This window comes from Embiotoca jacksoni, unplaced genomic scaffold (assembly GCF_022577435.1).
Source record: "Embiotoca jacksoni isolate LCO1_2020_lvr unplaced genomic scaffold, fEmbJac1.0.p SCAF_2, whole genome shotgun sequence".
Lineage (NCBI taxonomy): Eukaryota > Metazoa > Chordata > Actinopteri > Embiotocidae > Embiotoca > Embiotoca jacksoni.
This window is the reverse complement of record NW_027185340.1, coordinates 15,947,663-15,975,352: the sequence shown is the minus strand read 5'-3', so window position 1 is coordinate 15,975,352 and position 27,690 is coordinate 15,947,663. Positions and strand designations below refer to the sequence as shown.

Here is a 27,690-nt window from a genome sequence, read left to right as displayed (position 1 = left end):
TGGCAGATCATCCGAGAACAAAATAGCGGGAGGCGCACAGAGACGCGACAGAGCCGTCCCGCGTCGGCGTCACGACGTCCGAGAAATGAATATGAAACCAACAGAAAGGGCCGCGGCGTCGAACCCTCAGCGCAGCCGCGCGGTCGCCCAGTTTGCATTTTGAGAATCGCCGACGGAGGGCTGCAATCACGATTTCAAACGATACGCTGGCAATTTGCTTTCTTGACGGCAGAAGCAGAAACTGCACACCGCTCTCGTGCCTGCGTGCTAAATGCGAAGCTGGCCGTCAGCTTAAAGACTGGGCGATGAGGAAACAAACCTGGCCACCTCCCCGATCGGATTTGCTCGCCGCCTCTGAATCTCACTGCGCAACGCGCGCAACCCGAGTTTTGCGATGCAGCGTGCCACTGCCTTGTTGTTGAGTATCAAGATACTGTGACCTCGGCCACAACCGCGCCAACGCGTTTTTCTTTTCAAAAACGTAGACCTTTTGCTACGTTTACGCGCCGCAGTAACTGGAAGCATCTCCGCGCACAGACGGCGAGCGTCGACCGACGGTGGGACGTTTAGGGAATGGCTGTTTTTTTTTTTTTTTTTTGTCGCTCTCCCCCGCCAAACTGCATGAAAACTAAAGAGTCCTAACATTAAATGCATAATGTAATTTTCTTTTTCCTCAGTGTTTTTTTTTTTTTATATATATAAAAGTGGTATTCAGTAAGCGGTATCGTTATGGAAAATATTTGACTGAAACCCATCCCTATTTGTGCACTGGTCTATTTCTTGTCGTCGCTGCGAAGCCGCCAAGCAACATCGATCAAAAATTTAAAAAAAAGACTATTCTTTTAAGAAGGAAATAAAAGATGACGTTCATTTATCAGACCGGGATCACGAAAGAAGAAGCAGAATCACAAAAGTGTGCAAATAACAAATATAGAAATACATCCTTGTAAATATTAATGTCACACTTTCCCCCCCCCCCCCCCCAGTAGTTTAGGCGCCGATTGAACTTCAATCCGTTTCTTCATTGTTCGTTCTCATGATGGATGAGAAGATTTAGGACGTTTTTCATCCGTGAACCTCGGATTCATGCCACATTGGTCCAGTGTGCAGTCGAGGGAGACGAGAGCAGAACAGCGGTCAGATGTGGCCTCGGTAATAAGGAGCTTTGAAATGTTGTAAACGGAGCGGCTTCTGATTGAATTGTTGTTATTTACGGCCGCTGATGAGCAGACGGGTCACCCTCAGCCGCTGTTTGCGCTGCCATAATTTACCAACTAATCATGAGCCATTCCAGCCAGGCATGGTGACGACAGAGCCGTGAGATGGAAACACTGATCGAGTGTTGTTGTTTTTTTAATTTTATTTTTTTTCTAGAAATATGTAGGTCACATGTGCCCGGTGGTTGTTGGAATTTACTGAAGATTAAAATAGTTCCATAAATGCGTTTCCGTATGAAGCTGACAATTTTACTCACTTTTTCTTGCCTTCTGCGCAATGTATTCCTCCCCCCCCTGTTGAAAATATTAACTATAATCTTATTTTGAAATAATACAACATCCAGGGTTTTTAAAACATTTTAAACCCTCTTTTTTTTTTTCTTCTTTTTTTTTTTTTCATTTTATTACATTTTACAGTAACATGCGAGCGTTTTATTGCCGAGCTGCCGTGTACTTTCTACATCTCCTGGCAGGGAGTCTGCTGCTCGCCTTCTCATTGACATTCTTTTCTCATGAAGCACTCACTCTGCCGCTTCGCTGTGCCTGTACGGGCTTGTAGCGCCGCGTCGGCCGCCTTCGCCGAGGCGTTTGGGAGAAAAGTACATCTCTACCGTACTGTACATCAACCTATTCTGCTTTTTGTAGACCAACTGAGCCTTTACCAAATGGGGTTCGCTGTACCTAAAGCGCGCATTTTAAGCGTCGTGATGCTTCAGGCGAGTCGAGATATTCGCTGGATTTCAGAGATCAGATAATGAGGGCATGTTTTTTTTTTTTTTTTTTCTTCTTCCTCCACCTCCTGTTTATCTCACTCATCCTTTTTTTTTTCTCTCCTCTGCTCTGTGTCTCTGGTTGTTGCAGACCCTGGTAGGAGCGTGATGAGCGCGCGCTTCCGCTTGCCTGCTGGCAGATCCTACAATGTCCGGGCGACGGAGCTGGAGCGAGACAGGCAGCACACACAGGTTGTGTGCAACGTACTGCTGCTGGACAACACTGTCCAGGCATTCAAAGTCAGCGTAAGTAGTGCTCCTCCGTTCGGGCGTCTCGCTGTAAATTCTAAGGTAAAAACAGGGGGAGGGGGGGGGAATCAAAGTGATTGTCTGCGTTAATATTACTCAGACCAACGCAGTGTTTATTTTTCCATCCAACCCGCCGCGTTGTATAAACAGCACCTACGGTACAATATGTACCGACACGCCCTCTGAGCGCTCGTGGGTGTGTTGGTGTTAAGATGAGGTGTGGTCAGGCACGTTTCTGTCGTCATCATCATCATAATAATAATACCACGCTGGGAGGCTCATTGAGCCGTGGATTGAGCCCTCAAATAATCAGATATTTACCGAAACGAGCATAAAATTGGAGAACCAAAAATACCCTTCCTTCCTCTCGCAAGCCTCCCTCCACTTTCTCCCCATGACTGTAGATTTCCCCTCAAGCCCACCTGAACTTAATTTGAGAGTTGGCGGGGGAAAAAGCCTCTGTGTACACGTTGGCAGACATTTAAAAACACAACCCACACTCTATTTTCTCAGTTTTATTCTGATGATACTCACTCTGCCTTAAGTTTGCTCCCTTACTGGCCTACAGCTCTTGATTTCAGCGGCTGATCAGCCCGTCTTTATCTCGCTTTAAGCATCCAGTCACTCGCAGGCACAAAGAAAGACTGTGTGTGTGTGTGTGTGTGTGTGTGTGTGTGTGTGTGTGTGTGTGTGTGTGTGTGTGTGTGTGTGTGTGTGTGTGCGCGTGTATTTTTGTGTGTTACATGTAGTTCAAACTAGGTGACAAGTTGGCTTGTGACGGATGTCACAGTCGTCTGTCATGCGTCTCTCGCTGTGTCTGGCATTATGTCCGTCTGTGTCACCATGTGTTTGATCAGAGTTATGGCAGTAAGAGCAGGGAAATTCCCTTTGTGAGTCAGAACATATAATTCCTCTCCTAACATCCTTTTCGACACGTCACATCCTGTTGAAGTTTGCATGCGCGTTTAATAAGCACATTATAACCAGCAGGATGATAACCTAATTTTTACTCTGAAAAAGAAAAAGGCAGATGATGAGAAACGCATTTTGTCGCTCGCTGGTTGGTAACCTGGCGGCTTTTTTTTTTCTTTTCCTTCCTGCCGCTCTTTGCTGTTCTTATCTGTCCGTGGTTTCCACGTAAAGGACTCGAAATATAACTTTTTATTTGAATCACGTGTATAAAACTTTTTTTAAAAAGACTTTTCAGTTGTTGCACAGTATTTTCAAACTGTGATTTTTAACTAAATGGCCATTTTTCAGGACACGTAACGCTCTCTTCACTTGTCCTGAAACGTGGGCATGAATTCCAAGCTAAATTAAATCATAATGTAAAAATAAATACCCAACACCTGTGTAGGCGTCTCCATGCATCAGCCAACAAAAGCTCAAATCGACGGCTTGACAGGCAACAAAACTGAGGCAGGAACTGAAAAGAGGGTTCACGTGCACACTGGAATAGAAGCTTCTAACAAGGTGCAGTAACTGAATACACTGTTTGAACACTTTATTAAAAGCTTCTATATGTCGTCTTTTCAGGTAATACCTGATACTTTTTGGTTTTGTTTTCTAAAGCATTAAAATAGGTGGATCTCATTCTTTCACTGTCTTTTATTTACATTCCTCCCGGCACATTTTTCTCTCTCTCTCTCTCCCTCTCGCTCTCTCTCTCTCTGCCTCTCTCTCTCTTTCTCTCTCTGCTTCTCTGCCCCCCCCCCCCCCCCTCCCTCTCTCTCTCTCTGCTTCCTGCTTCAGACGCCCTCCTTTCCTCTCTCCCTGCATCTTGCTGAATGAATGACTCGGACTCTGTCAGTGTCATTGATCGGACCCCTGCAGCAGCACTAACTTCCTGGAAAGACAAGCCATCCCGAGAGCAACAATACTCCTATTGATCCTCTCTCTGGCCGACTGGCTGCGATTCTGGTGGCGAGTGAAAATCCAGAAGCAGTCACTTATTGTCATGGGAACCAGGGAGCTGGTGGGGTGGTGGAAAGGGGGGTTGGGGTGGGTGGGGGGGGGGGTGGTTGCTGCACATGAGGGCTTGTGTCGATGATCTTACAGATGGGAAGTCTTCGGCCGAAATGACAGCGATATAAAGCAGAATCTGCTGTAGCCTGAAAAAGCCTGATCGATAACAAGAAATGATGAAAGGCCCGGCCACCGCTGACCCACCTCTCCACCAAACACAAAGGCGAGGTCACAAGCACAACTTATTCAGTGTAAAGTGACAAATGCAGAGGTAGCCATAGTAACCACTACACACCACATGAACATTCAGCCGTCTGCGCGAGCTGTTTGGTAATCAAGCAGCTCTCTTAATAAAGAGCAAGTAAGAAAAGCAAGAGGCAAAAGGGTAAATAGTCCTGCAAAACCGCTGTAGAGTGAGACTTCTGGGAGAAATGACATTTTGTTCCCATCCAGAAAAGTAATGTGATCGAGCTAACGCCTCACTTTGAGAAATATACACACGGTTCGTCTAGAGAGGTGTTTTGAATTTTTTTTTTTCCTTTAACAAGTTCACAGCTGATTTGTGTCCGAATATAAACAGAAGAATAAAGATGGGAAAACTGATGTAAATCAAAGAAAAAGTAAACAGGATTAACAAACTGAGAAGACATTTGATACCAGCTGTCAGTCAGTTTCAAGGCTAAAATATCGAGGTTTGATACCCAGCCCTGCTGAATACCAAATACTGGGGGGGGAAAAAAAAAAAAAAAAAAAAAAAAGCCAATCAAAAACTTTGTGTAAAATATTGCCCATAAATGCCATAAACCGACCGTCCACCACAACTTTCTGCTATAAACAATTTAGAAACTTGGAGCTCATCAAATTTACATTATGTTACCGTGTCTGATATTTCTTCCAGTTTGACAGGTCATTTCACGTATGTCACTGAGGGCATGTCTAGGAACTGAATTTTCTTAAATCGGCAACACATGTTTGTTTGCAAAGATCGTGGAGCAGAATAGGTTTCTGTGTAACAAAATCAAATTAAGCAATCTCTTCGATAAAGTGACAGTTATCCAACCTCCTACTCTTTTTTTTACTTCAAATGAGGTTAATTATCTCCCAACTATTCTCAGACAGTCAGAATTGTCCTTCAACGTAACAAAGTTCAACATTGCTCAGCGTTTTTTTTTTTTTTTTTAAGTGTAGCTGTGACGTTGGTAGAGTTTCGGACGGTGTTGGCGCGTCCAGATTGGTTTAAAACTACTTCAACAACTGGAAGCGATTCCCGGAGCGTACCAAGACCCATATATTGACACCGTCTGGTACCAGGCTGCCTTTTACCGGCCCGTGTTCAGAAAGCACTAGATCTAGTTTCCAATCGAAGTGAATGTAAATCCACGTCTTAGGATGCTGGAAGAACATGCTTTGGTTCTTGCATCCAGCAATACAACAAATCCCGTGTATTGTTCTTCCTTTGGCGTTTTCATGTTGGGGTCGGCTAATGAGGAAACGACAACAGCAGCCAGCGAGGAAGACTCACCAGCTCCTTCAGTCCATGCGCCATCTCTGTGAATGGAGGAGCCAAAATATAAACTACAGCTGCTCTGTTTTGGAAATAGGGAGGCGTGAGGGTGTCGCACAGCATGTGGGGGTGGAATATAGTATCATGTGTTATTCCCTCCATACAGACCTGCGTATGTCTGTTTCCATAATAATATAAAGATGTTTTTTTTGCAAACACAGTCTGAAAAGAGAATTTAATCCTTATCTGACTTTTTGTTAAAATGATCTCCACCCCCGGAGTCCATTTACAGCAGTAGCCATCCGGTGCTTTGCAGTTATATCATTCGCTCTACACTGGATTTTTGGGGCTGATGCCAATATTATGGAGAAACAAAGACACACGATAGAGGCGGGAAATTTAACGACAAACTTCATCGTCCCAACTTGACATCAGTGCATCAGAAAGTGAACTTCTCTGGGAATTTTTCGTAATTCTAAATAATCAATAATTCTAAATAACTACATAAAATTAAACACAAATAGAATCATTTCTAAATTACCCCAAGCGTCCTTTTCTGCATTATTTCTGTAAAATGAACAAGGTTTTCATATCCAACAACATATACGCTGATGTATGGGGAATACGTGAAATTCCAGCCAATAAAATCGGCTCACTGAAGTTAGTTTAGCATTTCATTTTGTGATTTAGAACAGCTGCTAAACTGATCTTGCAGTGACATTTTATTCTCTCTGGTTGTTTTATTAAACCTTTATCCTGATGCTCTCCCCGTCTCGTGTTTACCTGATGGCAGTGATAAAACTAATCTCTGATGTAAAGAGGTTTAGCAAATGTAATGCTAACGTTGCGAGAGATAAAGCCTTCTCCTCCGTTGTGAATGAAATTCCTCGGCCCGTTTTTTTAGCATTTGGCCAGCGACATGAACACGAGTGCTATTCAGCGTTTAGCCTCAGATTTGTCTGTGCACTGGTGTTCAACTAAAGTCGGGAGTTTACCGGACTTACATTTGCTCAATTAACCAGTAAGCCCTCATCTTTACACTATTTTCTACACCGGACAGGTGTGTGTGTGTGTGTGTGTGTGTGTGTGTGTGTGTGTGTGTGTCGAACAGATGTTGATGTGAACGACTCCTCCTTCATGTAGTTCTTTTCCAGTCTGGACAAGCTGCCTCACGCATTCCTGAATTTCCCTCATTCTTCAACACAAACACATCCATGTTCAGCTGTGTTTCCTTGTGGAAGGAGAGAAATAAAAATGTCACATTGTTTTTGTTAAACCGGCCCCATAAACACTCAGGGACCCCCCCCGCCCCCACCTCACACACACACACACACACACACACACACACACACCCGAGTGGCACTTTGAATTCGGGCTCCATCCAGTGTTATTTGATGTCCGAGGGTCTTTTCCCCTCCAACACTGAAGATAAACCCTCGGGGTGAAAAACGTATCGTAGCATCTCTTCTCCCTCCCTTGTTCTCTCGGCCAATCTCTTGTGCTCTGATTGCTCTCTATCACCATGTCTCCTTCCTCTCTCCTCACTCTCACGCACACAGACACTATTTCAGTCCGCGGTGCTTGTGGACTGCACAAAGAGCGCTTGTCTCCCCCAGTGGCATCGTCAATCACTCCTTTTCTCTTCTTCCACGCTCGCTCCCTTTTTTTTTTTCTCCCCCCCCCTCCCCTCTGTCTCTCTATGACTCTCTGTCTTATGTTTGCTTTCTCTCTTTATGTTGTGTTACTCTTTCTCTTTGCTCTTTGTGGCTCTTTCTCTCGCTGAGTACTGTCCCAGTGAGCTGTCCACAATATGGAGTTGTTGCTGCTGCAGTTTGTTGTGTCCAAGCACAGAGACAGAATGTGTGACCGTGTGGACATGCTTGCTTGTGTGTGTGTGTGTGTGTGTGTGTGTGTGTGTGTGTGTGTGTGTGTGCCAGTGAGTACACACTCACTGGCACTGGTGCGTGTGTTCCCGGCTAAGTTCTAACAATGTATGGCTGTTTGCTCTTACAGTGGCAGCGATCACACATTTGTATCGCACGCTTTTAGAATACCAGAAGAGACGAGCATCCACACACACACACACAGAGGCCGATGGGTTTCCTGGGAGTGCAAAATAAAGTGCACAGAGGGCTCCCTACATCCAGCTGAAAAGCGACTTCATACAAAGGAGAAACGGTGGACACACGCACACAAGTTTCTCAAAGAATAGACATGTCTGATAATAGTGTTACATGGGGAAACATCACGTCAGAGGCATGTGTGTGTTTTTGCTTTCTTATTTTTCTCCATTGGTTAAAGACTTTCAGATGATCCGCCAGCTTGTAAACGCAGCCACCAGCGTCACCAATATTTCTGCTGTTTGTTTTTACATCCTTTTAAAAGGTTCATACACAAAAACAAACATTTTACGGGGATCTCGTGACAGTCAAGTGAGATCTTTAATCGCCAGCGAAACACAACAAACACCTTTTTCCAATGTATGCACTTGTATCCATCATCCACGTGTGGCGAGTGAAAGGCCGACGCTCTGATCTGCTCCCGATGTGAGTAAAAAAAAATCTGCCCTCCACGAAGGAGTCAGTCAGAGTTGATTCACACTTAATAAGGTTTTGACAGCGATAGACGACACACACACACACACACACACACACACACACACACACACACACACACACACACACACACACAGAGAGAGCTCTCGTCCACCTCCCCTTTGCCCTGGTGACACAGTTTTACAGCACAGCGAGTGTGCGGGGAACGAACGGAATGATAGCTGACAGTTCACATGTTGACATGGCAGCCCTCAAGGATATCTGGCAGTGTGTGTGTGTGTCTCTCTCTGTGTCTCTCTCTGTGTCTCTCTCTCTGTGTCTCTCGCTCTCTTTTCTCCCATGGGAGCTCTGATGGAGTCACACACTCGCCCTCCCTTCCCTCTCTTCCTCTCTGTGTTGTTTCAGGATCAGGTGTGAATTTCTGCTCTACTTGTGGTCCCACAGTTTATCCTCTCGCCCGTCCTACACTCTCACGAAATGATGCGATATTGATGATGTATCTAATACATTATTCCTCACTTTTTTTTTTTTACAGCCTTTCGTCCCCTTTTAGGTGGCTTTCTTTTGACTCTGATCTTTTCAAGCTTGTTTCATATTTTTTTAACCATCATTTTGACATTTTTCTCACTGAAACACATCCAAGGAAAAGTTTTCCTTAATGTTCAACTCCTCTTCTAGGAAAGTGGTTTAGACAGCTGGATTAAACCAGATTTGAGGATTTGAAGCTTTTGATTGTAAAACTGTCTAATGCTGCAACCCAAGTTTCTAAGAAAAAAAAGATCATACCCGATAGCAATGAAGGGAAGAAACACTGTGATTATAAAATAGGGAAATATTTTTCCTTTGGAGCATGCAGATGCAACAAAAAATTATTATTATTATTACCTAATTTGACCAATTCCTCAAAGTGTCAGTCCTCTTCTAAGTATTTCCTCTTGTCACACCTCTAAGCTTCACCACAGAAAGGACCTGTTGAACTTGGTCAGTTCTCTTCCTTTACCACAGAACTTTGGCTTTTTCTTCCTCTTCCTCTTCCTCTTTTTTTTTTTTTATTTTTTTTAAAGCCGCTGTCCTGAGAACTAAACTTCTGACTCTTCTGTGATCCGCTGCTTTCTAATCTCCTTACAGTTCTCATCAAATAATAGCCCACACATGACACCTGTTCCCAGCCAGGTAAATCCCTCAGCGGCAGGTTTTTTCTACTCCGCTCCCTCTCCCGGCTTGCTGCATGTCGGTGTGTCATTGGTGTCACTTCACAGGAGAATGGAAGCTCTTCATCATTAAGACGAAGTACATTTTTACAGCTCTACTGGTTTTACATATTGAAATACACTCGATGAAACGGTTATGTGTTTTGTTTTTTCCGGCGATACAACTGCTCCAGTGCACGAAAGGTGTCGTGTATCAAAAATAGAGAAATATACAGCTGCAGCCCACAGGCATGCTGCAGCTTAATTCCTTCTACATGCTCTTCCCTGTGTGGTTGGGATGATGATTTTAAATGAGCCTCAACATGGACGAGTCCCATTTGAATTTTAAACCGATGAAATGTTTCAGTAGCAAATGTGAGTGTTTTAAATAATTTAGATGTCTGTGGTGGGGAACGGGGATTTGTGTGTGTGTGAGGACAGGACCAGCGCCGTGTTTCAATCGTCTCTATTTCTCCCTTCACTGTTCGTTCCCTGACCTTTTGTTTGAGGCGACGGCGAGATGTACGACGCATCACACCGGGTACCGAGTTCAGGATTGATTCACGGTTGTCTCTCGTTCCCTGCAGAAGTCGGATCATGGCCAGGCGCTGCTGGACGCTGTCTTTAAGCACCTGGAGCTGACCGAGAGAGACTACTTTGGCCTGCACTTGGCTGACGACTCCTCAGACGCACCGGTACGTATGCTGCTTTCATTACAGGAGCGCGCGCGTGTGTGAATAAATGAAGGTTACAGAAGTTGGAGGATGTTCCAGCCATAAAAAACGTGCCTGAAAGTTGTCTTATAATTCATTGCGTGCGTGTTTTGACTTTGCGTGTATGTGCGTGTGCATGAGGATGCACGTGTGAACATTAGAGATGCTCTTTGTTTGCATTTGTCTGATAAAATTGAACGGATCACGTCTGTAAATAACGATTTAAGACTGTAAATTTGCGATATGTCAGTGCATGTGTGTGTGTGTGTGTGTGTACGTGCACGTGTGTCTGCTGGTGAATAATTTAGGTTGTGTAGTCATGCTTTATGGTGTCTCTTAAGTGTCTCTCAATCAATATTTTACAGCGCTGGCTGGATCCCAATAAGCCCGTCAGAAAACAGTTAAAAAGTAGGTGAAATCCACAGCACACATCTTTCACTTAATTCAGTACATTTTTGAAGCTAACATTTAGAGTCCTAGAGCCGAGCAAGTTCACTCAAATGTAACTCGACGGCTTGATTTAAAAATTCTGCAGCTGGTCGAGGCGGCGGTCTGCAGCGCAGCCTCAGCAGCGATTGAACATCAACACTGCACCCCCGAGCAGAAGTCTGCAGTCCACACAGAGTGTCGTTAAGAATTCTCAATCCTCCTTAAGCAACGATTAAACTTCATTTCAACTCTGCTCTTATTTTTGATAATGACTAATAGAATTTGTAACATGTAAAGCAGTTGTGGAGTAGCTCGTGCGAGATCTGCAGTTCCCCTCCAGCGATGATTGAACTGTACTTCAACTCTGGTTTTACGCTGACTGATTGACTCATTGAGTAAAAACATTACAGGATTTTTTTTTTATTTTTTTTTACTTTACACACGGTTAGAGGCTGATAGTGTAACACTAGTACCTCTACATTCATACCAACACCGAGTAATTTATGCCCTCTATTTATACCCTATACGATTGGAAACAAGAAATTCTGCCTTTGGGAAACCTACATACAGTAAATAATATCTGCATATTTGTCAGTATCTCCTTAACAATTTGCTTCACCTCAAGTGTTTTTAGAGGAAAGCTTCATCACTTCATCCATTCACAGATCTGCTGTGTTGGTTTTGTTTTTTTTAACCGCTCACCATCTTTTCCAGGAGGGTCTCCCCATAACTTGAGCTTCAGAGTCAAATTCTTCGTGACTGATCCCGGCAAGCTTCAGGAAGAATACACACGGTAAGAGTTTTAATTTGACAGAGAAAAATGCGGTTAAAGAAAAAAAAACACGAGTTTCCTTTGGTTTCCACATTACTACCACAATTTGCAACATATGATAACATAGGGAAAATATGTGGAAAAGTTTTTACTTGGTAGTCTACATTGGCTTCACACATTACACCACGGAAATGTTCCAGAACCACGTTTTCCAAAAATACATGTTTCATATGTGCACAATGGTCACATGAGTTTTTGCAAATGTATCTTTTTTTTTTTTTTTTTTTTTTTTTTTTTTTTTATAGAATAATAGTGCAGCAACATCAGCACAAGACAAATTTCCCCAAAAGTGTATCGTGTATCCTGTTGTATCGCATCATATCGTATCATATGTAAAATTCATGTTTTTTCTGTTAGGGTGATCGGGCGAATGTCCGACTTGTTTTTACTATAGAATATACCGTTTTGTGTTGCTTCATTCAGAAATATAGAGCGCTGATGTCTTTGAGCAGTCAGTTTCAGTTAGCTCTCAGTCAAAAACATTTACCTGATGAGAAAAATAACATTAAAAACAAACGAAAATAAAAAAAAACTATATACGTCTCCTCTCCGCAGATCTTACATTAACAATATAATAATATAAAAAGAGCTTTCGGTGTCTAATGTTTGCAAGTGGATTCCCAAGACGAGAGCTTCATTCTCTGTGTCGATGGAGGCTCATTAAGAAACTAGTATGTTTTGTATCGGGGCCGTAATAAGAACTCGACCCCATCAGGTCTGCAACACTGCTTTCTACACAAACACCACGCAGAGGAGTGAGCCTTGAATCCGACACGCTGATCGGGTCTTCTGTACGTTCAAGCCACGACAAAAAACGCACTCGTCCTCGCTTTTGTCGTACCGTATTGTTTATGAGACGTATGTCACGTGCAGCAGAACTAGCAGAACGAGCACATGTGGTGCAGTTTTCATGCTCGAGTTCAAGTCAATACAGTTTTCTGAAATATCTCTCATGTCTGGAATAATAACAGCCACTTCCATCAGAAATCTCACGCTAAAGCTTCTATAGGACGCTTGTCTTTACATGATATTATATTAAATTTAAACAGAGGTAGCTGTTCACTGGTCTCGTATACTAATGGGAGTGTGTTGTTTCCCCCCTCAGGTACCAATATTTTCTCCAGATCAAACAGGATATATTAACTGGAAGGTGAGTCTGTCGTCCTTTTGTGTACTAGATATTGCTGCGTAAACAGTTTGGAGGGTTCGGCCTCATAAAAAGCTTTAGCGTTAGCATTAGCAATGGTTTTTCGCAGTGTTTGTTGGTCTAAATCATTAGAAGGCCAGATGGATGTGACCAGAGCAAATAAGAACTCATTGTGCCGTTGTGAAAGCGCACACAATGTGAAAATAAGCTTTTTTTTTTTCCTTCTTGAATTCTGCAGATAAAATAGAATTAATGTTGATATTTTTTTCACATTTCTCTTTCTATTATTATCAAAGATGAGTAATCTCTGCTCTTTGAATGGTACTGTAAGATGTTTTGTTTTCAAACCAAGGCTGAATCACCCGTGCCTGCCTGTTTATTTTGTGTGAATGTGTGCTTTTTCCCCGTGACTTTTCAGATTGCCTTGTCCTCACAACACGGCCGCGCTGCTGGCATCCTACGCTGTTCAATGTAAGTCCCTCGGTACACCCATTCTACGTAACCATTGAAAGGCAATTCATTTGTACTCTCTTTAGCTACACACACAAACACGCACACCGTTAAATATAATGACTGTGGTTGCCGGAGTGCATTCATAACTGGTGCACTGAAGCCATTGCATTTCAATTAAACTGTGTGGTGATATTGGACATTAACATCAGTGATATCAATATTCTATGAGATGCTGGCTTCTCTTTGCAGTAAGAACTGGTCCAGAATCAGCTTCAATCAGGCTAAATAATGTGTAGAAGTAAATGGGAACGGGCCTGTGGATGTTACACGGGTCTTTATTTCTTCCATTTTTATTGGCCGCAGAGATTTTTGAGTCTACCGTTGTGTTTTGAAAGGACATATAAATAAATGTTTTGGATATCTCTGATCTTCTAGTGCCAGATTAAATTCAGTCATGCAGTGGCCAATCTAATGAAGCTAATCAAATTCAGAGCTCCACTGTATGTCCGGGTTTTCATCAGTACTGCGCCTGCACATCATTCTAACCACTGGGACTGGAAAACCCACAGGCTAAAACATGCCGCTCTGTTACCGTTTATGTGGACGCACAGACGAGTCTTTGCCAGAGGATGTTCAGCCTCAGCGCTAATCTCATCTACTGTTGTGATGTAGCATTCGGGTTAAATGCTGACTCTGCCCTTCTGTCATCACAATAACGACTCCTGACACGGTGCTCTGTCTGTCTCTTATTCTTTTATTGCTGCTCATTGTTTTCAAGCAGCTTGTTTTGCCTCTTTTTTTTTTTTTTTTCCTTCTTTTCCCCCCTCTGGTTAGTCTTCCTTATCCCTTTCTATCCCCCCATCCTCCCCTCTCCCCCCCACCTCCCTTTCATGCACTATAAACCCCCCACTCTTTCCCTCTTCCTCTCCACTCACCCTCCCTCTTTCTTTCCGCGCTCTTCCTCTGTGGCATATTTTGCGGGGAATATGCACGGCTACAGTATATAGGTCAGAGAAGAGATTTGGCCCAGACTAGCAACATCATGACACTACTGCTTCAACACACACACACACACACACACACACACACACACACACTGTCTCGCTAGGTCCATGTTGTCACTTCGCACAGTGCCAGCCCAGATTATGAAGATAAATGTTTGCTTTGGGAAAAATGGCTTGAAGCAGCTGCTATTCTGCTAATTCAGTTAGCTGAGTCCAAGTGCCAGCACTGATGACTCTAAATCCCACACTAAAGCTCGCATTCTCAAAACATCACAAATCCCTCCCGGTAGACCTAAATTCTTGCTTAAAATGGACCACATGCTGTCTGAAAACCATAGCAACCACCTCCTCTGAAATATATGCATCTTGGTAAAGAAAAAAAACAAACATTGTTGTGTGTTTTGTGTTGTTCTTTTAAAGCAGTTAGATGTGTTCTTGTCCAATGCAGCTTCTTATATCTTCAAAAATGTTGCATCACCAAAGACTTTTACATCTTTAAAGCTCTTTTTTTTATGGAGTTGCAGAGTGTTGCATTTGTAAGTTTATTCATAATGACAGCGGTGGATGTCGGGGGAATAAACACACACACACACACACACACACACACTTGGAGTAAATTACCTGCAATACAAGCAAATGCATCATCACAAATTGAGAGCTGGACGTCTTGTTTACTGGTCAATAGCATCATTATAAGGAGCCTACCAACAACTCGGCATTGATTTCACGTCAAAAGATTGATATTAAAAGAGAGACTGGGTTGAGTAGTCGTTGAGCCTCATTGGCCTTAACATTGAACCTTGCTAAAGTAATAACTGCAGGATGAAATAACACCATCATTAGCCTACTGCTTTGAAACATAAACTATTGACTGGACACACATACTGTACGTCCCTGGTGGTGTGTGCACATCAATACGCGGGTGAGCTGGAATTGATTGGTCGGTCAATATGCCTAGGCTACCGGCTTGTAGGTTAGTCAAGGGACTACTTGAGTGAATTGATGCTTTTGAGCTTGAGTTAATGGGAATCACTTTGAGCTCTTCATCTCAGAGGGCTCTAAAAAAAAAAAAAACGACCAGGGATCTGGGAATCCTTTCATTTATTGTCGTTGCCCGTTATCTGCAATTACTTCTGTTTTCATGTGTAATTAAAAGGTGTTATTTTAAATACCTCTTTCTTTATTTTGACCCACAGTTAACAGCCTCTGCCTGTGTCTAATATAAAGGCCCAAAACATGAATGTTAATCCAAATTCATCTCTTATTCCCATTTATACTTCAGCTTGTTCTTGTTCTAGAATATATTGGTCCACTGTAGTTTATGGTCAAACTTGAAGGATCTTAACTGGTCTGATATTATAATTTAATAGGGTTGTGTTGCCTTTATCTCAGCTGGAAGTCTGCACAGATATATAACATGTACAGACACACATGTAACTACATCCCACTCAACAACAATATGGCGTTATTGCACCATATGGTGGGGACTGTACTTTTGATCTCCTACTGTTGTCCCTGTGCTTCAGTACAATCTGTTTTTCCATTCAGTGCTTATTGTGATAATGTTCACTTGTTTATTATTAGACGGTTGTCAGAGAATCTGAAAAAAATTTGCAGCCAAGGTGTGAAGACTCATTTGTTTTTGTTCCACCTCGGATTGATTGTTCCATCCTTTTCCTGCAAAAACAAGTGCACACCACAAAGAAAATGAGTTTACAGCTCTGCCTTATGGTGTCAAAGACGTTTTTGTGTCAATGTTAACATACAATGTTAATCTGCTGAAGATGTTAGTCAAGAAAGACAGTTATGATCACCATTGGCTGAAATGGAAGGAGGCCACACTGGCAGGAAAAACACATTTTGATTTGCCACTAATAAGATATCAACCTTGGACTTAAATTTGACCAATAAACTGCAGAGAGAGCTGTATGAAAATTGTATGAAACAATTTGTTTGATCTTTACTTGTTGTTTGTAATGACTGGTCTTAATTTTTTTTAATTTTTTTATCTGTCTCTCTACCAGGATTATTTATAACATCTGAGTGGATTGATTTCTCTATTTTAGAAAAATGAGAACAACAAAAATGTCACATATTTTATTATTATGATATTCAATCATAATATCTTCTTATGTGGAACATTTTCTAGTTAATAACCCAGTTAAATTCCCTCAGTTCACACTCTCCAGTCGAGGAAACGATGATGCTTAATGGGCTTTACATTGATCTCTCTTTCTCTCTGTTTCTGTAGCCGAGTTGGGGGACTACAGTGAAACGGAGCACAGTCCAGGCTATCTGTCCGAATACTGCTTCTTCCCGACCCCCCCACAAGACTTCCACAAAGAGGTCGCCAAACATCACCAGCAGCACACGTACGTTGAGACGCACACAAATACCTTCGTGATTCCACACACATTCATGTGCATGTAGAAACGGGAAGGAACAGGATGGATCCGCATGTGACAGGAAAAGGAAAAATGAAAGATTATTTTATGTCCACATTAACAAACCTCTGTTCGGTTTTGTAATTGCGAAATATGAAGGAAAATTTACAACTTTTTATATTTGAATGTGCGTTTACATTTACAGATTCACACACAAACACAAAAGACTCATATGCAACTGACCTTTTTCTTGCCATATTTCTAATTGCCTCTTTGGTTTTTGTTGCTTTTCTTTGTCTCTCCTCCGCCTCCTCTTCCTCCTCCTCCTCGTCCATATGTCCGTTTAATGCGCTACCCTGTCATCATCGCTCCCTTTGCTCCCACACACGACCTCTCGTCCCTGTCTGTTGCTGTACCCAACTCTCCCTCTCTCTCCCTCTCTCTCTCTCAGTGGTCTATCTCCTGCCCAGTCAGAGTTTAATTATCTGAACACAGCACGCACGCTGGAGCTCTACGGGGTAGAGCTGCACTATGCAAGGGTAAGTAACGTTTTATTCCATGTCCGTTAACGCTCGTCTGTTTTAGTGCGCTTGTGTAAAGACCGTTCTACACACACTCTGTGCTTGTGTGTTTGTGTTGAAGTTCCAATCTGTCAAAGGTTTTACTCTTCCTCGCTGTCACAACACGCTGGATGATGTACTGTTTTCATTCTGCCAGTGACTAACGGAGCCAAGGCTCTCTGTGCTGGGAATGAGAACAGGTTGGAGGAGCTGCAGTGTGTGTACAGTTGATGTTGTTGCCCACACCCTGCAGAAATGCCACACATTGGCATTCAGCTATCATCATAACACCAACACATGGTAGCAGAGTAGTAAAACCGTCCCTTTTTTTGTTCACGTAGTTCTTTTGGATAGTCGTGTAGAAAAGATAAATAACTACCATTTCTCTGGCCTGTTGTCATTTCCAGCGCGTCCTGTAGAGATTTGATCCTCAAGCTGCTGAAGGAAATGAGAACAATGCAGCATCAACTGTGACGTCATTATGGGACGGAAACGGTCCTGAAATGTTGTACTAATTGGGACTTCCATGAGGATGAAACCTGACAGACAAGATTAAACTAAAAAAAAAGGAATGAAACATGTTCATGAACCTTAGTATAAAGTTCAAAGTTAGCAGCAATCAAGGAATATAAAGTCCTTTCCTAAGATGGTGTCATGAGCCTGAATTAGTCAGTTTTAGAAATGTAGAAAAATCTGGAGAAATGATGTCCCAGAAAATCAAACTTGATGTTTTGATTAAGCAGCAGAAGAACACTTATTACCACTCAGTCATCATCAGCATTACCGCATAATGTAATACTAATGATATCCAGACCACATTATATGAAGTCACATTATAAATTAGATAATGTATCTGTTTTCATGCTGTGATGATCGTCTGGAAACCCTGTTCACATTAAGGTTTGCTCAGCCACTCTGAAGGGCGGACCAATCAGAAACCAGTGTGTGAGGCTTGGTGCGATGTCGTTGAAGTCCGGCACAGTTACCTAAATGAATTTGCAGCGGTGGAAGAGTTTCAACACGTATGGTGGTCAATGCTGATTGGTCAAAGCTGCTCCAATGGTTTCAAAATCAACCCCAGGTCTTCGCCCAGCAGGATGCGGCGACTGGAAACGATTCCCTAAAGAGCGCAGCCAGACCCATTTATTCAGTTCAGTAATTTGGGACTGGTGACAACAGGCTAAATTTATCATGGCAAATTTTAGATGTCTATTGGACCCCATCCTCATCCACTCTGCCCTTCATGTGAGGGATTCTTTCAGTGTCTCATTCGCTATCACTCTCAGTTTCAGGCAGGTAGACGTAGAGCCTGGAAGCTCTCTTTTAAGCAACATCTACTTGTTTTATATCAGTGAGTAAGGCCACCTGAATACGTCTTGCACTCATGTTTTTTTTCTTGTTTTACTCCGCTCCTCGTTCTGTGTCTCTGTTTTGCTCACCTGCTTTTCACCTTTGCCACACACACACTCCTCTAAAAATCGATCGTTCTCTCTTCAGGACCAGAGTAACACAGAGATTCTCATCGGCGTCATGTCAGCCGGCATCGTAATTTACAAGAACAGGGTACGGATCAACTATTTCCCATGGTGAGTGACACACGAACATCACGCATGTAAAATCACACGTCGCTAGTGTCTTTAATAACGCAAGAACCAAAATGTGAAACAAACTGCACCAAACAAGAAAAACAGACGGGTTTGTGACGGTATTTACGCGTTGTTTGTTTTTGGTGAGAAGGTTTGTACTGGTGGTGATCGTATCAGATTTGTCACATTTGAGCTTCAGACGCTTTTCTCGCATCCATGATTCAACTACACTAAGGCAGAGTGAGTTGTAGTAGAAATTGAATGAATAAATATGTAATTGCTGCAGTGTAGACAGTGATGATTGATGATTTCACAGAGGGAGAAAGCATAGAGGATGAATAGGAGAGGACCAGGTACTAAACCGTGGGGGACGCCTTGGAGAAAACTTTCCACCAAAACAGAAAGTCTGTCTGTTGAAGGGAGAAATACAGAAAGAGAGGAAGCAAAACAAAAACGCACCGTTTTTGAACAAGCATGTGTATCTGACTCAATAAAAGAAGCCTGTGATCATACGTTTCAGTTACACCTGCTTTGGAGCCTAAGATCAAGGTTTTTTAAAACCAACTGCTTTGTGGCCAACAGAAAACCTGGCAGCTCTCGGGTTTGAATGAATGGATCTGTGTGGATGAAAAACAGAGCAGTGCGAGGACAAAAAAAAGAAGCATTGTCCATTGATGTTTTCATACTCTGTCATTTCCGCCCTGCCAGATTTCCCCTGAACCGGGGAATCAAACCGTGGTTGTTCTTGTCACAAACTCACCTCGGTGCCCATCAATCTGCTGCCAGCTCCACTTGAACTGCCTCCAGAAACCCTTTTTTTGCTGAGAAATGGGCTGGGTAATATTTTGGAAACCCTCGCAGAGTGATTATTGACATGGCATATTAATGTTTAAGCCTCAGTTCATCATTTCTACAATTATGCAGATGATTCCACTGGATTTTTTTTTTTTTTTTTTTTTTACTTGGGGGGGGGGGGGGGGGGGTCTACCTCAAACTCTGTTTCCTGGAAATATTACAGGCATCAAATCTGCCCGCTCTTCTTCTCTCTCTCTCTCTCTTTCTCTCTCTCTCTCTCTCTCTCTGGACGTCACTAAGTCTGATCTCTCTTTATATCTCTTGTTCTCTCGCCGCAGCCTTGATTCTTGGAAATCTCCCATATTCTGCTGCTGCACTGTGGGAGCTTAAATGTTAATGGGAGCCGGGGGTGGGAGAGTAACTACTCAAACCCCTGTAAGTCCGGAAGATAATTCACTTATGTGGAGGCCTTACAGACATACACACCTTGACCAAACGCACACAGCAGCTAATTTGTGTGTATGTGTGCGTGCGTGCGTGTGTGCGTGTGTGTGTACACACATAGACATTTTTTTGGCCAGGATGAGTTTAAGTTGAGCTAAATTTTGTGTATTACTGAGACGGTAGGGACCACATTCACAAGGTTTTGGGGGAAATAAGGCAAAGTACATGAAATTTTAGGGTTAAGGTTCAGTTTTGGATTTGCGTGAGAACACTTGCAAAGTCGAAAACAGAAAGCTAAAGCAAGTTTGTGTGTGGACTCAGTCAGCTGAGCTAAATTTAGAGACCAACAGCGGTGTCCCCAACAGCTGTCGACGACCATGTGTGAGAAAGAGAGCGAGAAACATAATCGTCAACAGTATCTCTCAGCTCAACCCCTCGGCTCACCGATTTTCTTCACTTCTGCATCCTCTCTATAACAAAGGCCCACTGTTTCTGCATCTGCTTTGCTCCTGTCACTTATCCTCTCTTCTTATCGGGAAAGTGAACTGTAAGATAAGGAAGGGTCGAGAGAGAGACAGAGAGAGAGAGAGAGAGAGAGAGAGACATTTAGATTTTTTTTGCCTCTTCCCTATTTCTGCTCACAGCAGCCTGACAAATGAGCCACACTTAGATGGGGCATGACTCACGCTCTGCCTGAGCATGTGTGTGCGTGCGTGTTTGTCCATGCAAGTGTGTGTGAGTAAGTATGTAAAATATATTTAGCAGGGTGGGATGAGTCACAGCAGCAACAGACCTCTAGGAAGGGATTATGTTACTCCGCTGCTGCTGCTCATCAGCAGACTTCTTACTGCGGGCCTCACGTGTGCGGTCCTCCGATTCCAATGCTGTGTCTACGGTTTCTTCTTCGGTGCGTGACTAGATAACACACAGGTTGATGTGAAAGTGTGGGTGTTGTTGAACCACTGGGAGACTGTAATCCACAACCCGTAGCTACGGAGGGAGGTTGGAGGTTAAATGACCAGTCGGGATGTGACACGCGGGTCAGCTGACTTTGAAGAAATGGCAATTCATGAAGAAGTGTGCTTTTCAGTCTGTTTATTGATTTCTGAAAGAGGAGTTTGCACCTGCGATGCTTCAATCAATATTGGCAGTTATAACCGTGTCGGCGAATATAGTGAGCAGAATAATGGTGATTTGGAGCGAGTGTGGCTGAGGATGCTTCAACTGGGACAAAATTAAGCTGTATTTATAATTTTATTTTATATTTTAAGCTTTTGTTTCCCACTAATTTAATTTAAAAAATTTCCCCTCGGGGATTAATAAAGTATATACCTACCTACCTACCTACCTAATAAGACAGATTATCAGTTACTAAAAACATAAACTGTAAAGCTGAACATTTGTATGTTTTGAAAACACTTTATATATCTTTATATTCAGCTTGTAGCTGAAAGCCATTGCGTCTGTTTTTTGCTCACAATGAATTAGAATGTTTTGATCCGAGTGACAGTATTCTGTTATTTGATGGTTGTATCTGCCTGTTTTAAATAGCAACTGTATTATATTTGTTTACAAATCAAACTGCAGTCTGATTGGTAAACAACATATTTCATTCAGTTTACACATTATGACCTCAATGCTTTACAAACTTGTTATATTAATATTATGTGCTGTAGTAATTTTGTTCAAGATCGTTACAGTGTTAAATTGGTTTGTGTAAAAATGTAACATAAGTGTTTTATTTTGGGAATAACAGGTAACTAACTCATTTCTCTTATGGATTTCTTTCGACTTTTCCTGCTGCCAGGTTGAAAATAGTGAAAATCTCCTTCAAGTGCAAACAGTTCTTTATCCAGCTGAGAAGAGAGGCGGTAGGTACACGCACACACACACACACACACACACACACACACACACACACACACACACACACACACACACACACACACACACACGCACACACACGCACACACACGCGCACACAAGCGTTCAAACACATATGCACTTCTTAACCATCACCTCCCTCCTACAATTGTGTCTAGTGTGTGAACAGATGGAGTTTATCCAGAGTGTTTTTTTGGTTTTTTTTTGCACATACTGGACTGACTGTATAAATGTATAGCGCAGCACAGTACTGTAGTTTGCATGCGTGTGTAATCAGTGTCAGATTAACCCCCTGATGTTTGTGTCCTGGTTGACTCCCCCCACCGTTTCTTGCATCCTTTGTTTGACACATGAATGTTTTCAGCACGACAACCGGATGTTTATATCCAGCACGTATATTCACAGTCGTCATTTGTCCTTTTTAAACTGCTCTTACATTTAATAGTTAAATCATACAAGTTTTTTTTTTGTTTTTTTCTTCTCCTCCTGACATTCTCCCCATGTGCACCTACAGCAGCTACACTGGCCTTGAACGTGGCAAATATTGAATTGAACTGATGATCAATAAATGTAATGCTGATATTTCTTTCTGCCCCTCTACTCCTCTGGCCTTGTCCACCTGCTACCATTCAGTTGTAGTCCCGCCCCTTCATCCTTTCTCTTTTTCTTTGTCTCTGAAGTGAAGTCAAATAAATGTTCTTGTTGAAGCAGATATGTTTTGGGGGTAAAACTGCCCTCTTTTCACCTTAAAAAATACAATAAACTTAAAGTTGGTTATGCATTTTTTTTTTTATGTGGGAAGATTTTGGAAATACAAAATTAAGTTAGATTTAAGATATTGATTGCAGTCGGTGTTGTAATGTTTATTTTAGAACCAGTGACTTTTTGTATCTGTTCAAAGTCCTGCTTTTGCCTAATCTCAACCAGAGAGGCTGCAATCACACATTTATCCATATATCATCGTTTAAGTGATGCTTGTACATGAAGTAACTGATCTATGTAGCTGTCGACTGCCTGCTATTACTTCCTTGGTTGTAACTGTTATTTTCATGTTGTTAGAGCAACCTAAGCATGTCCCATTCCTTCCAGCAGAGCTCACTAAATACAGGGTTCCCACTGGTCGTGGAATTTCTGAAATATCATGGGATTTTAAAGTCTATTCCAGACATGGAAAGTCAGAGGATTTGATCATTCTTTGGGCCGTTATGGAATATCAGGGATTTTTAGTTTGTAGCATGTTTAAATTTGAGTTGTCATTTATTAGTATGTAATAATTTTTATCAAGGTATTTACAATTTCCCATATTTCTTGAATGGTTTTATCCCCCTTGTCAACAACTGGCAATTACTTCAGTAAAGATGTTTTTTCTTCTACCCGCTAACAAAGGCAAACATTCCAGAAAATGCTAATTTCAAGTGTTTACTGAGTGGGAAGAGTAGAAGACAGAAAAGATCATTTTAAAGATCAACCTGTTTTTCTCATTTATTATGGGTCACGGAAATTCAGCTTTTTAGTCAATAAAATTCACGAAAAAGTCAGAGAATTTGACATTGACTTTGAGTGGGAACCCTGTAAATAGTTACCTCTGTTATTTATTGGTTATAATGAGACACAGTTGGAGAAGTAGGAAAAAACATACAGTTTTTGACGTGCAGAGAAGCAGCTGAGAAGTCTAAACGATGAGCTGTGGTTGAAATAACTAAAAGTAAAGAATAGACAGTTTAAATGGTTTGCTGAAAGTAATGGACAGTCGAGATAGCCAAGGGAAAGGACTAGACAGTTAAAAGGGTTATAAAGGATTTAAGCAATTGATATGATTATTAAAAGTACCGGAGAAACATTAACCGATAATTAGCCTGAAGTAGTGTATAACCAGTGACAATAGCTGAAAGTCATTTATCAACAGTTAACGTCCCTCTAACTGTCCTCCTCTCCTCCTTGCCCGCAGACTGAGACTCGGGAGACGCTGCTGGGTTTCAACATGGTCAACTATCGGGCATGTAAGAACCTGTGGAAGGCCTGCGTGGAGCACCACACCTTCTTCAGGCTGGAGCGGCCCATCCCGCCACAGAAGAACTTCTTCGCTCACTACTTCACTCTGGGCTCAAAGTTCAGATACTGGTAAGAACAAGAGGAGACAAACATGCGCTCCCCGAGGAGCCACCGAGTAAACAAAGACAGAACCTCTGTGTACGTTTCCGTCTGTCAAAGTCACGCCATCAAAGCGAGACTTTTCAAACACATACATGCACCAGACTTGTGGATGCTTTGTCTGTCTTTCCCTCAATCTGACTCTCACCAGTATCCTACTTCAAGGAAACACCCAACAGAAGTGCTTGTGTTTTTGAATCGATGAGGTTGTTACACTTTGGTTTAAGATCCTAAAAACACTGGAAAGATAGTGGGTGCCTGTCTCCAACGTTGCCCCCCTGAAAAACCACAACTTAATCATTCATGGTTTGCCTCAGAAAACCTAACGTAACTTGTTTGGCCTTGTTCAACCATTCTTTTAAGTTGTGCAGGGATTGTTTCTGTGCTCTGCAGTTCATCTCACAGACCGGCGTTGCTGCCGTTGCTGCTCCTTTCTCAAACAAAACATTCCTTTAAAATCCCAGATGTACATTTTTTTAATACTTTAAAGTTGGAATGAGGACAGAGAACTTAAAATAATGTCGTCTATTTACTGGATCATGACATTGTCCCGTGTCAACTTTGTTCCACTTCCCTGGTAGCATTTTTAATTTCCTTTTTCTCTGAGATGTTAGTGAGAGATGAACTGTGAGTTGGAGGTCTTGTGATGCATTATTGAGCAGCAGTGATGCAATGCGAGCGAGGCTTGTCTGATGTTTGGCCTGACTGTGTGTGTGTGTGTGTGTGTGTGTGTGTGTATGTGTGTGTGTGTGTGTGTGTGTGTGTGTGTGTGTGCTTGCTCTTGATATTTAAAGAATTTCCAATAGTTATTTGAATTAGACTTTGTGCTGTTAACATGTTATTAGTGTTTCAGAGGATAAAATATGTTGCACTTGTTAGTTGCTGGTTGACCGCTGATGTCATCTTGATTCAGTTTGTTTTAAGGCAGAATTTTCCAGGAATATTTGAGGAACTAAAACCACTGAAGTAGCTCTTATTAAAGCAGAATAAAGCAGTGTATTATTGTTGTCATGTGATAACCACATATCACATATTTTTTTTAGGAAACAGGGAAAGTAAACGTAGATTTGATTATCAGTTTTTAAAACCTCGCTAAACCCAAGAATTGTTTCACTTAAGCAACATTTTTTTTTTTAAAGTCAGTCCACTGACTGTTTATGTTGCTTCTGTCTGCAGCGGGCGGACGGAGGTGCAGTCTGTGCAGTATGGAAAGGAGAAAGGCATCAAGGACAGAGTATTTGCCAGGTAATAGACGTGACTTTTTAAATAGTTGAATGTAGACATTAGATGCTTGTAAGAGTAGAGAAACTCCGTGTATAATTACTATTGTTTTCAATTTGGCACAAATGAATTTGTGTCTCGGTCTAAGCAGGTCGCCCAGCAAGCCATTGGCCAGGAAGTTGGTGGGTGGAACAGACTGGGAGTCGGTCAGCAGGAACAGCCTATCAGATGAGAGGCTGGAGACTCAGAGCCTGCCCACTCGCTCCCCACCCGGCACGCCCAATCAGTGAGTTCCACTTAGATTTGTTTTGAAAAATTGTTTGGAAAATCTTACACAGGAAAGTTTATTCTATGTTAATAGAAAAGATGTTCCCTTGCCTTTACTCAGTGTTAGTGCTTGTACGATGTCAGAGTACCAAATTATACAGAGATATTATTTAGCTTTACAAACAGTTAACTTTAAAAAGTGTATTCAATCTTAAAAAAAAAAATCTAAAATTGGCAAAATTTTGAACATTTCTGATCAAACAACAACTAAACAAAAGTGCAGTCCTGAGTTTTCCTTGGATGTCAGCTGTCCGATACTTTAGTACCCGAAACCAAAAACGCATTTCCATCATGTTTCCTTCTGAACCCTTCAACAACATGTCTCTTGTATTTGTCAGGAACTCGCTGTTTGTACAAGAGGGCACGCGACTACGCCCGTCGTCGGTTGGCCACCTGGTTGATCATGTGATCCACGCCTCACCCAGCCTACCTGTCTTCTCCTCCAATCACAAGTCGGCATCGTCCACGCAGGCCAACAGCATCAGCCTGGACTCCACTCCGTAAGTCTCACCCCATCTAGAAGTGTGATGAAATTAGGATCTTCTGTGACACGTTATGTTACCGTTATTCTCACCATTACATCTCTACTTTCTTTTTCTCCTTTCTCCCTTTGCATTCTTGTTTTTTGATGCCCATCCCACCCACGTTCTTTAAAGCTCCTTCTCTTTGGGAAAAACATCAGCTCTTGACTCAGCGGCGGAGCTTTGGTTTAGATCATAATTTAACTGCTTCATAAATAGTACGCTCCTCCCCCCAAAAAAACAACCCAGCCTTTAATTTAGAAGTTGCATTTTACTCATCAGCGTTAGTCTCACTCTTTGACTGTACTGCTGATTTGACTGTTTTTTTTAAAAAAAATTTTTTATGGCTGTCGGTGTCTGCGGCTTCTTCCAACAGTTCACACCCTCTACCAGTGTCATTTAGTCGGCACCATTGGAAAGATGAACCCTTTGAAAAACAGCCCATAAAATGTGTTTATAGCGGGTTGCAGGGCGGAGATGTTGCGCAACAGGGCTGAACTAGGAATTAGTTTGTGTATATTTGTGTTTTCTGCGTATCCTCTGCATATGACATTTCTGGTCCTTTGATTATAAAGTTCGACATTGTTGCTTGAAAGCCTGAAATGTTCTGTTTATACAGTGTGAGTGAGTGAGTGGTAGTTCCTGTGCCTACAAAGCTACTCGCAACACACACACACACACACACACACACACACACACACACACACACACACACACACACACACATACGCACACAGACAAAAACATGCCAAGTTAGTGGCTCATCGCTCTGTTACATAGCCAAAAGATGACATAATCACCTGCTCTTTCTTTCTCAAACACACATTATCCATGCATGTTACTTTATTAACTGTAAGTGTTGTTTATTTCATGCTAGTCTGTAATATTTTCCTCAAGTTTACGTTTTCAAAATATTGCATTTTATCCTTAAATAATTCTTAAAAGATTCTGATCAACAATTAAGTTTCAAGCAAAACTACAAAAACATGTATGTTAGATAATCAGGAGTCTTTTGAACATCCTTCCTCTGTCATAACCCAGAAATTAAGGACACTCGTTCTGCTTATGCATTAATGTTGTTATTGCACAGACAATTATTGACATCATTCAGCTTGTAGCACAACAACTATTTGCTGTAGTGTTACAATCAATGAGAGGAAAGTGTGCTGTTTGCATGATGGCTCAGTTTGACAGGATTCAAACACACCATGTCAGGCAGAAGGAAACTGGTGAAAATTAATGAACTGTTGTATCAGTTTGGTTTTCACAATCTCCCAGCTTCCGTCCCTAAATCCTGTTTCCAGTTTATAGAGGAGATGTGGTTTATCCTTTATTTGCTGCCACGAAAAACCCAAGGACGAGAAAAGAAATCCTTCAGAGACTTAAATGAGTTCACTACGGAGGACCTTCCGAAGCTCACATGTTACTTTTGGGCAGCAAATATTCAGAAAATAGTTTCATGGTTACAATTTAGAAAAGTAGATTATTGTCAAAAGAAACAAAGTTGGCTCTGAATCGGCTCCTCCACCGACCCCATGTTGTTGTCTACTTTGGTCCCACACCTGTTTACACTTTGGTTTTGAGGAGATATCTATAACTACTTCTTGTCACCAAGTACTTAGAATTCTGCCTCTTTTCGTTGGTAAGAATTGCCCATCCCTATTATTAAAGGTAGAACTACAGTGACAGCAGTATTCTTGACTTTTCTTGATTTTTCTCAAGTTAAAATAAAAGTACAATTATGGATGTTCCTTATTGTATTATCCAAAATAATAGTGGTATAATGTTC

At 42.0% G+C, this 27,690-nt stretch overlaps 1 protein-coding gene across 3 annotated transcripts in view; it reads left to right on the top strand.

Annotated features, from left to right (window-relative positions):
• The window catches only part of ptpn4a (protein tyrosine phosphatase non-receptor type 4a), a 69,960-nt gene that overhangs the window by 26,908 nt on the left and 15,362 nt on the right, over positions 1-27,690 (top strand). The window contains exons 1-15 of one of the 3 annotated variants that reach the window (XM_069154761.1): positions 1,029-1,152; positions 2,079-2,233; positions 10,038-10,145; positions 10,529-10,571; positions 11,307-11,385; positions 12,530-12,574; positions 12,990-13,042; positions 16,280-16,400; positions 16,864-16,951; positions 18,470-18,558; positions 21,605-21,668; positions 23,630-23,802; positions 25,009-25,077; positions 25,202-25,339; positions 25,719-25,880. In XM_069154761.1, coding sequence (XP_069010862.1) covers positions 1,044-1,152; positions 2,079-2,233; positions 10,038-10,145; positions 10,529-10,571; positions 11,307-11,385; positions 12,530-12,574; positions 12,990-13,042; positions 16,280-16,400; positions 16,864-16,951; positions 18,470-18,558; positions 21,605-21,668; positions 23,630-23,802; positions 25,009-25,077; positions 25,202-25,339; positions 25,719-25,880 — 1,496 coding nt within the window. In that variant the 5' untranslated portion in view covers positions 1,029-1,043. Of the gene's footprint in view, positions 1-1,028; positions 1,153-2,078; positions 2,234-10,037; positions 10,146-10,528; positions 10,572-11,306; positions 11,386-12,529; positions 12,575-12,989; positions 13,043-16,279; positions 16,401-16,863; positions 16,952-18,469; positions 18,559-21,604; positions 21,669-23,629; positions 23,803-25,008; positions 25,078-25,201; positions 25,340-25,718; positions 25,881-27,690 lie in introns of those variants that run through there. The other 2 variants (XM_069154764.1, XM_069154763.1) reach the window with 2 other exon arrangements.